The sequence below is a fragment of the Hipposideros armiger genome, unplaced genomic scaffold (assembly GCF_001890085.2).
Source record: "Hipposideros armiger isolate ML-2016 unplaced genomic scaffold, ASM189008v1 scaffold_19, whole genome shotgun sequence".
Classification (NCBI taxonomy): Eukaryota; Metazoa; Chordata; class Mammalia; order Chiroptera; family Hipposideridae; genus Hipposideros; species Hipposideros armiger.
In genome coordinates this window covers 6,135,460-6,150,832 of record NW_017731369.1, presented here as the reverse complement: position 1 = coordinate 6,150,832, position 15,373 = coordinate 6,135,460, and the positions used below count along the sequence as shown (strand labels likewise).

The 15,373-nt window shown below is 48.6% G+C and overlaps 1 protein-coding gene across 1 annotated transcript in view; it reads right to left on the bottom strand.

Annotated features, from left to right (window-relative positions):
• Positions 1–1,517: 1,517 nt before the first annotated feature.
• The window catches only part of IRF8 (interferon regulatory factor 8), a 22,351-nt gene continuing 8,495 nt past the window's right edge, over positions 1,518–15,373 (bottom strand). The window contains exons 3-9 of the mRNA XM_019635225.1: positions 14,666–14,849; positions 12,041–12,129; positions 10,547–10,652; positions 9,314–9,361; positions 3,943–4,329; positions 3,039–3,154; positions 1,518–2,425 (exon numbers count right to left, since the gene is read on the bottom strand). Coding sequence (XP_019490770.1) covers positions 2,249–2,425; positions 3,039–3,154; positions 3,943–4,329; positions 9,314–9,361; positions 10,547–10,652; positions 12,041–12,129; positions 14,666–14,849 — 1,107 coding nt within the window. The 3' untranslated portion in view covers positions 1,518–2,248. The remainder of the gene's footprint in view (positions 2,426–3,038; positions 3,155–3,942; positions 4,330–9,313; positions 9,362–10,546; positions 10,653–12,040; positions 12,130–14,665; positions 14,850–15,373) is intronic.

Below are 15,373 nucleotides of genomic sequence, written 5' to 3'. Positions count from 1 at the left end.
AGTTTTAAAAAAAGAGGACTTTAATAAAGAATAAAAGAGATCAATATACTTTTTAAATGCATACAAAAATAAATATTCATTTGGTATATTAAAGATATGCGCCTCAACATTCATTTGAGCTACAGACTAAAGTCGATTGTTATCTTACAAAATTTCAGGAAAAAAAAGTACGCTATCCTTAAAAAGGTGATGTTCATTTTGTTGGCCAAAAGGAGAAAAGCCACTTTTACTGAAGTTGTCCTATATTCTGACGCGCATTCAGGCACATGCAAAGGCCCTATGATTATTGCGTCTGGCTAACACTACACCAGCATCACCCTCGTAGCAGTAAAAATGAAAGGAAAGTAAACGGGCATTCTTTGGCTTTTCAGGTTTTAAATGAGAGACGTTCGTGGTTACAAAGCCACCACATTGGCTGAGCTGGGGCAACCTGACCCCCAAACCCCAACTCCTTCTCCCATTTCTCCAAATGACTTGACAGGTGAGAGAGGCCCCTTCATGCCCTTTCATTGTGAGATTCTGAGTCAGGGGTGGTGGTGACTCAGGGTGGGTGATAAAGGAAAAAGAATATAGATTCTTCTCCCCACCTCCAAGAGAGGGGAAGGGAGGCAAAAGGACCATCCCCAGCCCCCCTAAAGTTGCCTGGTGTCTACACCCATGGTGGGACTGACTCAGGCAGATCAACAAACTCGGCACTGGCAAAACGTGGGGCAGGCACTCGACACACACCCATGGGCGCCAATCTCTGCCAGTCGCAGTGCACTCCATGGGACAAAGAGACCAATCAAAGGCACCCCAATCTAGCAAAATACAACATCCTTTTAGAAAGAAAATGTTCAAGGGCTTTTTAATCCTGAAAGTGGTTTTAAAGTGGTTGTGGAGATGGGCTATGCTACATACTGGACTGTCAGTGAGATGGTGTGAGTTGCCCCCATCCTCCAGCCAAGCCATTGTTTTTCATCTTCTGTGCGGCTTTTGATTAGCATCATGATACAGGGTAAACATTTTGACACATTCTGGGGGTAGCAAATGCATTGTCTTTGCTAGTAAATAGGGTAAGTTCTCCTAAGGCTCACACTGGGGTCTCCATTGAAATTTCCTGAGATGACTCTGTTGAAGAGTGGAATGCAGTATGGAGTGGGGCCACCTTGATCCTCAAGGAGTGGTAGGGATGGGGGAAGGCATTCTCCCGGCCACAGTCCACCCCAGGACAAGTGTAGCGGGGACAGGCTAACACGTCATCCACATCCCCCAATCCACTCTAGCCACGCCCATACACTAAACACCACTGGCTGGTGAATGGGTTGACTGAGTTGAAAGCACAATCTAAATGCTCGTACAAGCCACAATTATTTTTCGAACTTGTGGTTTATATCTTGTCCATTTTATAAAAAAGAAAAAAAGAAAAAGAAAAACCTTCAAAGCTATTTATAAGAAGTCGTATAAAATAGGACAATGAAAAGCACAAATATTTTTAAAACAGATCAAAACAATTTAGAAAGAAGCAAACAGAGAGGTATTTGGGGTTGATTTAATTTTTAAAAAATGAAAAAATAAATTTGGCTCTCAGCTCCCTGGCAACAAGGGCCAAAGGGAAATTTTTCATGGTCTGAAAGTAAAAATACACAAGTTCACCTTGTGATGGAAACGCTTTCTTAGCACCAAATTCTGGGGAGAATAGACATTCTCCTCACAAAAGTTTTATTTTCACTTATTAAAGGGAGGCTAAGTATCTAAGTATTTTCAAATCTTGTTAACATGCTTAAAAATAAAAAGATACTTCACATGGAATCAAGCACATGAAGTCATAGATTTAGAGCTCTTAACAAAAGATAAAGATGAAAAGCGTTTTTTTTTTTCACTAGGTCATCTCCAAATTTCTGTGCTGGAAGCAGAGATGAGCTAGTTGAATCAAATGCCCAGTGTTTGGAAATATCAATTATCCCAAAATGCTGAAAGAATCATAGCAACTAATGAGAATTACAGGGAAAATGCAGGAAATAAATGCTGTAATCACAGATTCTAGTTACAGCATCCATGCCAGTTTCAATGTTTATATCTGAAGAGTAGAATCGTGATGCGGCTTTGTTTCACATGGCAAGGCCTCAGAGAATGCCCTTACTAAATTAAGAGCAGAATGAGGCGTCCCACCCCAGGTCAGAGGGCTCCGCATCCTTAAATAATTACAACAGTAATTGTAATAATGAAATTCGAGATGTGGGCGGGGTGGGGTGCCCAAGAGAGTGGCTTAAACTGTGATCTGTTGGTTTTCTCTGAAAAAGGGTCTCTGGTGCGAGGCACAAATATCTGGAAACATCCGGAAGACCTGGTCTGGCTGGGGCTCCTCGGGTGCCTGCATCATGGACCCAGCACCACAGCTCTTCCCCGCCTCCTCTACCAGCTGCCGGACGTAGAGTTGTTCAATCTAGAGGGATGGTGCACAAGGTTAAGAGATGGAGGCGGGAAGTGAGGTGGGACTTCCTTTGACCCTAGCCAGATTCTCTGATTACCCCAGTCCAAAGCTATCATTCAGAACCTTCACCTGAGTCCCAAATGAAGGAACCCAGAAGAGGCAGAGGCAAAGAAAGGGCAAGCTATAATCCTACCAAGAGTCCTATATATGCTTTCCCAATATTGTCCCAACCTGCTAGCCAGTGTCCAGAATTCCACCATTAGAGTTTCATTCCTTTGACTATAGTTAAATAAGGGTTTGCAAACCCCTAATCTGTCGCTTAGACCTTCCAACAAGGTGGACTGTTTCTGGGAAGGAGGCTTTGATTTAGCAAAACAAGCCAAACAGAAAAAAAAAAAGAAGAGGACACATAGATTGTGAGAGTCCTGGAACATAAGAAGATGGTTTGGAGGTGGCAAGAATCCACATCCCCCACCTGAAGGTCTCGCCCATCCCTGCCTCTGCACACAAGCTAAGTACCCCAGTCTTTGCTGCCTGTCCTGCAGCCCAAGTATAAACTGGGTGCTGAGGTGTAGGCTGAGGCTGGGAGATCTGGCCACAACCCCTGCAACCTGCCTGTTCTTACCTGAACGAGAATGAGTTTGGAGTGCAAGGGGGTCATATCTGGAAACTCTTCTCCGAAGCACAGCACAACTCTGCTGTCGGGAAGCCGGCTCTGGTTGTTATAGAACTGCTGCAGCTCTGGAAAGACACGAGGGGGGAAGAGACCGGTGTTTGCAACTCCTGGCCTCACTAGCCTCTTCACCAGGTGGGCTCCTCGGTGCTTCCACACCTGAGCTCACACAGGCCACCTCGCCCACCTTTCCAGGGTCTTTCTCCAGGAAGCCTCCAAGAGTTCTCAGGCCGGCTGGCAGGAGAGATGTGACATTAGCTCCTGGCCGGTGCTGTTACAGGAGGAGGAGCAGAGAGCTTTCGGGGGCACAGAGAAAGGGGTCACATGCAGCACTGCAGGTGGCCAGGCTGAATAATTTCAGACACCCTAACCTTCTAGGAAGAACACACGGGGTGGGGTCCTAATTCTACGCCTCACAGAATAACAACGGCTGACGCCCGGGTGTGTGCAGGGGTCGTCTTGAGGACTCAGTGTGCACAAGGTCAGCACACACCAATCCCCAAGGACCTGGCCAAGATGCAGATCTGATCCTGAGAACTAGGGGTAGGACCTGAGACTCTGCATTTCTAACCAGCTCCTGGGCATGGGAACAGTCCACAGCGGACTTGCAAAGCACCACGCCAGAAAGGTCCACATCTGCACTCCCATTCTACACATAAGGAAGTCAAGGCACAGAGAGGGTCCCCAGGATCACTCATCAAGAAAGTGCACAGCAGGATTCAAATGCAAGGGGCGCTCCTGCAGCACCCGTGCCCCTGGCCCCTTCACATTCCCACAGGGACTGTAGATGGCAAATGGCCCACGAGAAGGAGGCGTGATCTTTAAGATTTGGGCAGCAGGTGACAGTGGTACAGACCTCGGAAGAACAGGCTGGTATTGAAGACCTTGACCACCTCATCACGCTCCAGCTTGTTGGGCCTATCCTTGCACAGCACAGCGTTGCCACAGTAGAACACACGGCCCTGGCACAGCCGCTTGACCAGTATGCCCTGTTGGCTGCTGTGCAGCAGCACGCCACGCTCCAGGTGCCCGAAAAGCTTCCGAGTGACCTGCCTCTGCCGCTCGCTGGGGATGGTGTCAGCTGGCGGGAAGCGCACCACCTCCAGGCCCTCGAGCCCGTACATCTTGGCACTGTGCAGACCCGGGTGGCTCAGGGACAGGCGGCAACCCTCGGGGCAAGTGGTGGTGGTCTGGCCCACCAGCTTGCCCCCGTAGTAGAAGCTGATGACCATCTGGGAGAAGGCTGTGGGAAAGAAGGAGACAGGTCAGGGCTGAGGGAAAGGGGGGCTCCCTGGGGCTCCCTGGTCCTTCCTGTGCAAATGCCCAGAGCTTTTCTTTCTCCCAAACTGGGGGAGGGGGGCTTAACTTTTTGTGTGTCTAGGAGGCCCTCTGTGGCATTCTGGGAAGCGCATGCACCCCTTCTAGAAATAATGATTTTTATAGGCATGAATAAATATACAAGATTGCTAAGGAAACCAAAGATTTTGAATATAAAAAACTACTATAGTACTCTCTATACTACTGGGGAAGGGCTGACATCTGTTGCAATTTACCAGACACCCTAAGGGTAATGAGGTTTTGACAACTTAATTTCTTAGGAAAATAGCTCCATCTCACAGGCACTGCTATAACACAATGTTATACAATGTTATACTAAATATCATACAATGTTGTAATATTAACATATGTATTATACAATATTACACTATATAATATATTACACAATGTTATAATATATATTACATAACATTATCTAGATCTATAGTTTTATGCTATATAACAGTGTGGCCTGTTGCCTACAGTCATAATGGAAGGAAATTCTAGATTTGAACTCAAAGTTAGTGATAATAAAAATATAATCTTTTCCTTGACAAATTCACGGCTCCCTTGAGATTCTCTGGATTTCAAATTCAGAATCTCTCCAAAACCTGTCATCTAAACCTGTTCTCAGGAAAGAGTATGAAAAACACTCAAATTAAGGCATCATTTCCCAGAACGTGCTACACTTAAGATGATTGGGGGCGGGGTGACACAGCATTGAATAAATGAAAAGATTATTCCAATATTTCTCAATCTCTGAACACCTCAAAAAGGAAGCCCCAGTTTGGTGCCTATGGGTCTTTAACACCTAATCCTGACAACCCCCCCTTTTAACAAAGGGACAGGAGTTAGGGCTCTGAGCCTTGGGTAGGTGGTAATATCTGGTCAGAATTTCCAAACTATCTCTGGTTTTCACTGGATTTGCTTTAACCTCTGACTTCTGCTTCTAGAAATTGGCAGTGGTTCTCCTTTTATGGGCAATGATAGATGGCCCCCATTTCAAATAAAGTTAAGTTTGAAAAAGTGATATTTAGAGAAAAATAGGATGTTACTAACAGTCCAGGTGATACCCAGATATGAAAACTAATTGTGACGATGGAGCTTAAGTGACTAAAGTCTGGAAACCTCTAAACCAAAGTAGGAATGACGACAACAGCTAAATTCAGGGATACCACCTGAGGAATCTGCATTTTAATAGCCTTAAACTATAAGGATTACATGCACTATCAGTGAGCGTGGTGAGTTTGGGGCACCTTTTAAGTGCCGCAGACCAATCCAGGGCTGCCCCTTGGAACCACACAAGCTGTGAGCAACCCAACTCCATGGAACCCCCCAGAGCTGTGCAGTGCACCACCTGCATAACTGTCAGGGGCAGCCCTGTGGGTGGCCACCTGCCTCACCTGGGCTAACCTTGCTGTGCACTTACAATTCCTCGGACCCTCCCACTGAGCTCAAGAAACATTTGCTCAGTCAAATATTAAGACTCTCCACTACTGTTCACAGGCTCCATTTTCTCCCACGTTGGAGTTAAAAGGCATTCTAGAATCAGGCAGGGTCGGGAGTCGGAGCTGCAGGTGCTCCAGTCTAACTCATTTGCTGACATTCGGGGAAACTGAGGCCCAGATGGGGTCACCTAGCAGGTAAGTGGCAGCATCGGCACTCAACCCTGTCTCCTTACATCCCGTTCACCACCCTCCTACCCGCCAAGTCTGCACCGTCCTCATCGCCTGATGACTTGACACATTCCACTTCCTTCACTCTAGGACAATTCTGAACTTTGTCCCACATGAACGAAACACTCCAGATGACTCTGTCACCAGTCTGTCCCTTTGCCCTGTCATTGCTGTGGCCTTGTAGCGCCTCTCGATCGTGTGAACTGACTGCTTCAGAAGGAGCAGCAGAAAAGGTGTTCCAGAGATGCCCAGGTGGGGCTGTCCTAGTGACCCCAATGCTATGGGACAGTATAGGCTCAGAGAAGGTTCAAGCTGGAAAGACTTGAGCCATGACTCACCATACCTACAGGTGAGCAGCTGGAGACCCACGGAGCAGAAGCCACTCATCTAGGGCCACCATGTACTCAGTTCAGCCCTTCCACAATTCTAAGAGCTCCACTACAACCATGCCTTGCTCCTGTTACAACCACTCACCCACCGAGGGCACCCTGCTAGGGGACTGACCACAGCGGCAGCAGAGCACAGACTCTGAGCCCCCTGCCTGATGTGTAATCCCAGCTGTGTGACCTGGGGCAAGCAGCTATCCCACTCTGTGCCTCAGTTTCTCCATCAGCAAACTGAAGACAATAATGCACCACCTCACTGGGTGGGTAGGAGGACTGCATGAGTCTGTATTTGTGCTTAGCATACACCAGCACCATATAAGTGGTTATTGAATAAATTGGGGTACTAGGACAAAAGATTAGCTACATAGATGAGACCCCTGAAGTTACAAGCCGCAGTCCCTGGCCCACACAGCACATCCCAAGTACTGTTCCCAGTGCTTTGGGCCTATCAGCACATTCCATCCTCAAAATGACCCCATGAGATGGACAATTAAAAATGATACCCATTTTCCAGATGAGAAAACCGAGACATAGACAAGTTAAGGCACTTGACCTCAGTGGCACAACTGCTAACTGAGGCGCCTGGATGTACTCCCCCCACCCCGACCCCCTCCACCCCGGCAGGTGGCTTCATATCTGTGTTCTTAAGCAGCAAGCCACACTGTGAGTTTCAAGCACAGCCCTTTACCCCAATCATGTCAAATACATACAGTCAAAAGCACAAACAGGCAGCCACAGTCATGTTTGGATCCACCAGCACAGTGAGCTGCTGTTAACACAGATTTGCTGCCACCTTTTCATACTGGAAGATTTCACCTAAAAATCCAGACCTCTGGTTTCTTTAGAAAAATGGGAAAATCGAGTCTGGCTGTGTCTGCAAGTCCACCAGGCATGCTCCCCCACCAGCAGTCCAGTGGGGCGTGGTCCCTCTACTTTGAAATAGTCTCTGCCATCCCCTGTTGTCTTTTCACCTGCCATTTCACTCATTACATTACCTCGTGCCTGCAGGGTTAAGAACATCAACTGACATCAACTTATTTACACTGGGGGGTGGAGGGGTGAACTGAACAGAGGTATCCAAGTCCCTAACTTCTAAAGGAATGTTGTAGGATTTTCTCTGCACGAGGCAGGGGCTGCAAGTCACTCTACTTGCTGCTTGCTGAGACAGCTGTGCAAAAAGTTGAGAAAGCTTCCTCCTCAGGCCATGTCTTCTCACCCAGATGCTGCAGCCTGGTGCCTGGCTACACTCCGGCCCCCAGAAAGCACTGGTCAGCAGACTCCCCAGGCCACAGCCCAGAGCTTACCAGGTCAAAGGCCCAGGGCCATGGCCCAGGTCCTCTGGAAGCTGAGCATGGAAGCTGCCCAAGTGTAAATCAGAAAACATGCTTAAAGCCAGATGCCTGGGTTTGAACCCGGCAACCCTGCTTACCAAGCTGTGTGACCTTGGGTGAGTGATTTAACTTCTAAGCCTCTGTTTCCTCCTCTGTGAAGCCGCAGTTATAACAGTCCCCAGGGCTGCTGTGCAATGGATGAGAGCTCGATGAATAAGACCATTGTTTTCTTTATAACTTTCTTGCCTAGGTGAGAACCTGCCTCCACTACCCCCAAAAACACCCATCCCCTGAGGGCCTTGGTCAAGACACTTCTCTCTGAGCCCTGTTTCCTCCTCTGTGCCAGGAGGCCTCAGATCCCCAGCCCTAACGTTCTGTGGTCCATCTTGATGAGTCAGGCTGTTCCCTTCTCACAGAACCCGGCAGCTGTTGGGGAAGACACTGGCTTCCTCTGCTCTGAAGACACCATCAATGAGCCTACATGTAAATTCCAGGGGCCACTGGAAGGAGCGTGGTCCAGGTCCCCAGCGGAATTAGATACCAACGTGGTACTGAGGCCATCTCCAGCCTCAGAGGGCAGGAGCATGGATGGGACAGCATGGGGCCATGTCCCAGCTCTGCGGCCCACAAACTGTGTGACCAGGGGTTTCTGAGCTGGTGCAGTGGGAATAATAATGGCACCTACCTAGGGGCGGTCTGAAGGGCTAATGAGATGAGGCCATGAACATCTCAATGATGATCCTGGATCCAGCTAGCATTCACAAAGTCGGCCACCACTGTCATCATCACCATCACCACCATCACCACCATCACCACCACCATCATCATCACCATCACCACCACCATCATCATCACCACCACCATCATCATCACCACCACCATCACCACCATCATCATCACCACCACCATCACCACCATCACCACCATCACCACCATCATCATCACCACCACCATCACCACCTCCATCATCACCATCATCACCACCATCATTGTTATTAGTATCATTATTGTTACAAACTTGGGTGTGGGAGAGAGTAAAAGAAACTGACACTGGTGAAATTCACTGACCAACATGTCCCTACCAGAAAGGTTTAATCACACTACGTTTCATCCTTACAGCACTCCCGTAAAGTAGTTGTTATTACTGTTCCTAATATACAGAGGAGGAGCCTGAGGTTCTGAGTGGTTCAAATACTCTGCCTGGGATCGCATGAGGGGGGCAGAGCTGCGCCTTGAGTCTACCTGTCCCCACACTCTCTCCCGCATAGTTACACCTGTAAAGAGCTCTTTGGCTCTATCTGTTGGTCCAATTCGAGAAGAGGCTCAAGAAAGGCCTGCCACGTGCTCGCTGCCAAACCAAACAGTGAAAAGGAGGAATCAGGTGCCCAACTTTTAACACCAGGTTGTACTTGTCCACAGACCCTCAAGGGTCCACAGACCCCACACGGGTCCTTTGAGCTTTGTCTTCAAACAGTGCCCACCCCCTCCCCCGCCGCCCAGCCCAGGTCATCTCATACCTGAATGGTGAGCATCATAGGTGGTGTACCCCGGCACCAGTGGCAAGCCTGCTTGGAGAAAGCAAAAAGCTGATTAAGACCTAGCCAGACCCGGTTGTGTGTGGGGACCCAGCCCGAATGCTCCCCCTCTCCAAAAGTTTCTTCAAAAGCCTCATATGGCGTGCTCCTGAGGCCCTGCCACGGGCTTCCGCTGAATTCGGTGTTTTTCCCTCTCTAGTGCGGCGACCCATGTTTCATAAATGCAGAAAACCAGACCTCAACCCAACCAGCATGGAGGGGGGGGAGACTTCCTCTGTGCTGTGGGATTCTGACCATTTGTCAGTGTGACACTGTGGGGCCACATTTCCTTCCCCCCCGAGGGCCTGCTCTCGAAATATCGCTGGACTGTGTGCCCACCATCCAGGGCTTGTCTCGTAGGGGAGCTCAAGCCCAAGCTAGCTTTCACAGGGGTACTGCTGAGCACAGGGAAAGGGGGCTCTCCCAGAGGCCCGATTTGATACCACCCCACACTCTGGCAAGCTTTGAGGCCAGCTGGGCCTGGCCACCTCCCCATCTCCCATAGGGGACAGTGCGGGGGAGGCCGAGGGAGGAAGCAAAGGTGCTCATGCTTGGGGAAGATCATTTCAAGCATGGGGCAGGGTGTCATCAAAAGCTAATAAGTGGGTGGCTGCCTTATTCAGCCTCATGATCCTGTGGGGCAGGTAATGGGGTCTCCACTTGTCAGATGAGTAAACTGAGCCTCATATAAGACATGCAATTTCCCAACAGGGGGTTCAAATCCAGGGCTCCCAGTGAGCAACTGCCTGTACCTGGCCTGTGCTCTCCTGCTCTCCAGCTGCTCTGGGCTATGCTTGGCTCTGAGGGGTCCCTAATGTCCTAAGAAACTAGATGGCAGACCTAACAGAAAACGTGGCCCAGAGCTGCGAACAACTTCTGGTCTTGGGGTTCACTGCACTCTGTCCCCTCCAACCTTCCCAGAAGCCTAGGGGAGAGAAGACACCTCCGACAGGAAGGACACGCGCGCCTTCCTGGGAGGCAGTGGCAGATGAGGCGAAGAGCATGACTGGGCTCTGTCCTCAAGGGCCATCTCTCTGGGCTCAGTTACCTTCGATAAAATATGGACCCTAGCAACTCCCCAGCCCTCAATCGGCCCTAGCCGCTGTAAGGCTGAAACCATTTAAAATGAGTCCAGTCCCCACACCACGTGGGGCGATCCTGGGCTCCCATCCTCACCTGCACTGGGCTGCTGCATCCACCAGTCTGGGAGGAGATGATTCCTGCAGGCCTCAGGAGGGGAAGGGCTCCTTTTGACCATCCCCATGTAATCATCCACAGAAGGCTGTGCAATTAGGGACGAGAGAGAACAGTGCAGTCACTGGGCTGCAGAGCAGAGCGCCAGCATTGTAAAGATGAACGGCTTATGCTTAACTAAAACCGTATTGTCACCTTTACCTCATGAAACAAAAGCAAAGTTTTACTTTGCATCTTGAAAGATCCAAGACAGTCCAGTGAGCTTAGGGATCAAACCACACAACTGAGTTACTAGCCTCTTAAGGGCCCCTAATAAGTGTATTGGCTTTTGCATGGAACTGCCTGCTGCAAACCCTGGGACACCAATGAACAGTAACACGGAACAAACGCTTCCATGCTTGAGCGAATCTCGCTCAATGCACCATGTCTAGAGTTTTCCATCTCTGACCCATTCCTTAAAGGAAGTTGATAAATCCAATTAGGAAATGTTTTTGAAATCTGCTTTTCCTGTGATCCTGGTGCGCCAATCCAATTACCTCGCTCCCTTAGCTGAGTCAGCAGAAAAGTCTCATTTGGAAAATGGGACATTGTTGGAAAGCCACGAAGCCAGGAATTCATGCGGTCTGCTGCCAAAGACCACCCAGAGACGTAACAGCTGCCATGTGCAGAAAAGTCAGGCAGCTTAGAGTAGGTTACATCTGGTTACCTGCATTTTCTGACTGCCGAGCTACTCTTACTCCTAAGGATTCTAGCCTGGCCATGTGAGTATTAAGAATTCCTAGAGTATCCACACCACCTTTTGCAAGGGCTGTATGGGATTATGTTAGCTATGCAATGTCTGCCTTGTAATAGCTGTGAAAAACATAGTTAAGAAGCTAAAGGTGGAAGAAAACGACATCCAAATAGCAAAATGGGTATTCAAAAGCCCATTGCCTGAGATCTCATTAAGCCTTTACTTGTAGCCTATTAACTATGACGTTTACATACAATTCAAGCTTGTTACAAAACAAGCTTGGTTATACAGCTCTCCAACCCATCAAGGATGAAAAGCTGCATATTAGAAGACAGGCAGCCCACCAGCCATGAGCACTAGTACAATAACCATGTCAGAGGGACAACCGCAAGCAGGAAGAACAGTTTACATTTCATTCACTGCAACCTGCTAAGAAGGCAAGGGAATATATGATGCATTATAAAAGACTGCCATTCAGATTGGTTAAATAGGAAAAATCTAGGGCCTGAGGGAATGTCACTGACACAGAGCACACAGCTCTGCCCCAGCCCTCGGGATGAAAGAGGGGACACCAGGTGAAGGGGCTGACCAGATGGCAGAGGCTGGCCTCCTGAGGGTGGCCCAGTCCTCCCATTCCAGCTCAGCCAGGGTGGCAGCAACCTTGGCTGGGAGACATGCTCACCAAAACACATGCGGCTTCTGTTGTCGGGGCCCAGACCCCTAGAAATGCTGCCCCCACTCACCTCCTTGATCAGCTCATCAATTTCGGAGCGACCGCACTCCATGTCCGTGACTTCATTCACACAGCCAGAGGTCGCCACGCCTAACTTGCCTATGGAAAACCAGACAAACGTGACAAAACATGACCACGGCACCGAGGCATCACAACTATCATGGAGGCCATAATCTGTGGGTTTGTTGTTGTTGTGTTGTTGTTGTTGTTTTTAATGCTGAGGTGAAGGAAATAAGAGCCAATAAGTGCCTTCCCGGGTTTGGGAAAGGCCTATAAATGTTTTTCCCATGCTTCTTCAGTCATCTGATCAGCAAAGTTAAAAGAGAGAAGTTGGCTGCTGTTGTGTCTAACACTGAGAGGACAAGGACACCACTGTGGTCTCTTCCTTCTGTTTGCTGAGATCTAAAATGAATTCACATCAGCTATCCTTTCCACCGGGCGTTTCCCACCCTTACAGAGGTGACATGTGGACGCTGGGGCATGTGAAGACACTCAAAGATTTCCTGGCAAAAGGGGCTTGCAGGTTGCAGTTCGTCAGCAGGCAATCTCTTTCTGGCCTTTCCAACTATACACGCATGCATCTGTATACACACACCATGCACACACACAGCACAGCACAAAGACTCGCCCGTGCCCAGCGCAAGGCCGCCTTCGTCAGGAACCTCTAAAGGCCCACGAGCAATTCCACGACAAGCACCCTGGCCCGGGCTAGTTTCCTCCCCACGCTTATGCCTCTTCCCCAGACAGAAACTCGCCTTATTGAGTTGATCAGTGTGAGATGGATTAGAACCTACAACCACCTGTTTGTTGGAATTCATCAGTCCCCAGTGAGCTACAGAATTGACCTATTATTTCATCCTCATTGGATGTTGATTCCATTTTGATAGATTCAAGAATTCGCTTAGAAGCTTTTGATGGGGGAAGTAGGGGGCAGATGGGGCACCCCCAATGTAGCTTGCAAATCACTGAAGTACAGAGGAGAATGGGTCCATGGAGGCATTATGCAAATGCACTCTTTCTTTGCCCCCCTGAGAACCTGCCTCTTTAACATCTACCATTGCAGGTGATGCTGGCTGCACCTCGTGCTATAAACAAGTTAGGGTCACCTGCCAGTTCAAGCTCCGCTGACCCTGGGGGTGGGGGAGTAAGAGGAACTTCTCCATTCCTTCAAATCACAACTTAGTTTGTGGTGACAAAAAAAAATATCCAAAACTTGGAAATAAAGCAGAAAAAATGACTGTTTGGCCTCTTAAAGCCATTCCAGAGGGTTATCTAGTCTCCCCCTCAGGACCATCTGATTCTCTAGGGCAAGGCCATTTTGTTTGACTTAGTATTGACTATCGATTAGGCTGCAGACTCAGTAAAGTCAGGTGTTAATTTACAGGCAATTAAGCTACAAATGACTCGTAGAAAAGACAACCCCCAAACTACGGCGGCATTGCCCGGTCAGACGCTCATCGGTTCGGCGCGGCCCTCTGTTCTCCACTGACCATGTACACCAGCGTGTTACACTCCGTCCAACAATCTTGGTCTTCATGCTGGTTCCCTCATTAATGAGTCAAATAACTCTCTGACCCAGGGTCACTATATATATTTTCAGGGTCACAATTTTAACTAGTTTTTTTAAATTATACATCAACATTTTCAACCTCCCCACAGTGGGAAGAGCTCAAACTCAGACTTTCTACACAGACCTAAGCAGTTTTTGCTGGTTCTATTTCTTTCAGGCATTCCTGGACTACCAATAAACGTCTAAGGAGAAAAGGACGTTGTGCCAAGATTCTAATTGCGACACTGAATGGCTGTGTTAAAGGAATGTTTTAAACCAGCCATGGCAATTAAGAGTTTATCTCAGGGGCCAGTTCTGATTCATAGCAGCTGCACAGCATGCCGCTTGGAAAAGAATTCTGAGACCCAGGTGAGCGCTCCATACATCTTGATGGATTAGTGATGTCTGACCAGAGCACCGGAAGCAGGCCTGGGGGATGTGCATCACATTGTTCCTAACCCTGCTTTAAACGCCTCACACATGCTTTCCTGGGATTTTAGAACTGGAAGAGACTTCAGGAATGATCACATCCTGGATTCCCAAACAATGCTAAGGATCTAACAACATGTTGAGTCATATCTGATCTCCAGCCATGAAACCAATTGTGCCATCATCTATAAACTTATTCAAAAACCTTACCCTCTACCCTCATCAGCCAGCCCTTCTTTGTCGGCCTTATTTTCCCAGAGCCTCCTCCGAGAGTTGCTAGAAAACTAAAGGAATTACTTCCATACTGTCAGAGGGTCCCTGCTCCTGTGCAATCTCATCGCCAGGGGAACCCTACAATGCGCTCCTGGTCTGACAGCAAGCCGAGCTGGCTGCCACCCAATCTCCCCGCCCTTTCCTCCCATCAGAGCTGCCTCTCACTCAACTGGAAGCTGCCACTTGGTCAGCAGATGGTGGGTGAGGTCAGCGGAAAGAGATCTCCATAGCTGCTTATACAAAGGGCAGAACTATTTTGTTTAGCTTCAAACCACTCGCCCCAGACCCTGTGGGCAGTGGCTTTGACCCCAAGCCCAGGCTCTCCGGTGGAGGCTGCACGCTGGGCAGCCTCTGTTGGGCTGAGTGCCCATCAAAGATAGTTACATTTTTGCTCTTCCTCGGGGACGATGCGGTAAACTTTGTATGGCTCAGAAATGTCCAGCTGGGACCGGTCTGTCACTTCCTCAAAATCTGGACTCTTGTTCAAAGCACAGCGTAGCCTTGTCTTCCACGTGGCTGGTTCAGCTTTGTCCCCTTCCTTAAATTTTCCTTTAAAAACGGCCCAGGCCTGAAGGAAGAGAAAGCAGCACATGAAACACACGGCTGGCACCTCGACCACAGATATCCGTGGCCACGGTCAGGACCAGCACATTCTCACGCTCCTGAAAGTCATTTTTGGCCATCAACTCTCATTCAAGGAATTTCAGAGCTCAGAGACCTCAATTAGATCACTTTCTTCAACAGGTGTGAAAAGACCCAGGCCAGGAAGGGGGTCCCCCAAGATCACCCAGCTGAGCTGGTATTGGAACCCAGGCCCACGGCTCCTCCCCCACACAAATCCTTCCCTGGACCGGAGAGCCTGAGGTCAAGTAGCAGTGCAAAGAGGAAGTTTCATGTTCGCTAGAACCTTCAAAACAAAGAACAATTTGTGTGGTTTTTTTTTGTTGTTGTTGTTTTTAATCAACCCCTACCATGAAAATTTAGCATGAAAAGGGAACATTTGCAAAAATTCTGAGTGTGGTCATCCACTGCCCTGCTACTTTTAATAGAAATTTTGTTTTGCATTTTGGCATTTATTCTAACCTCCTGGCT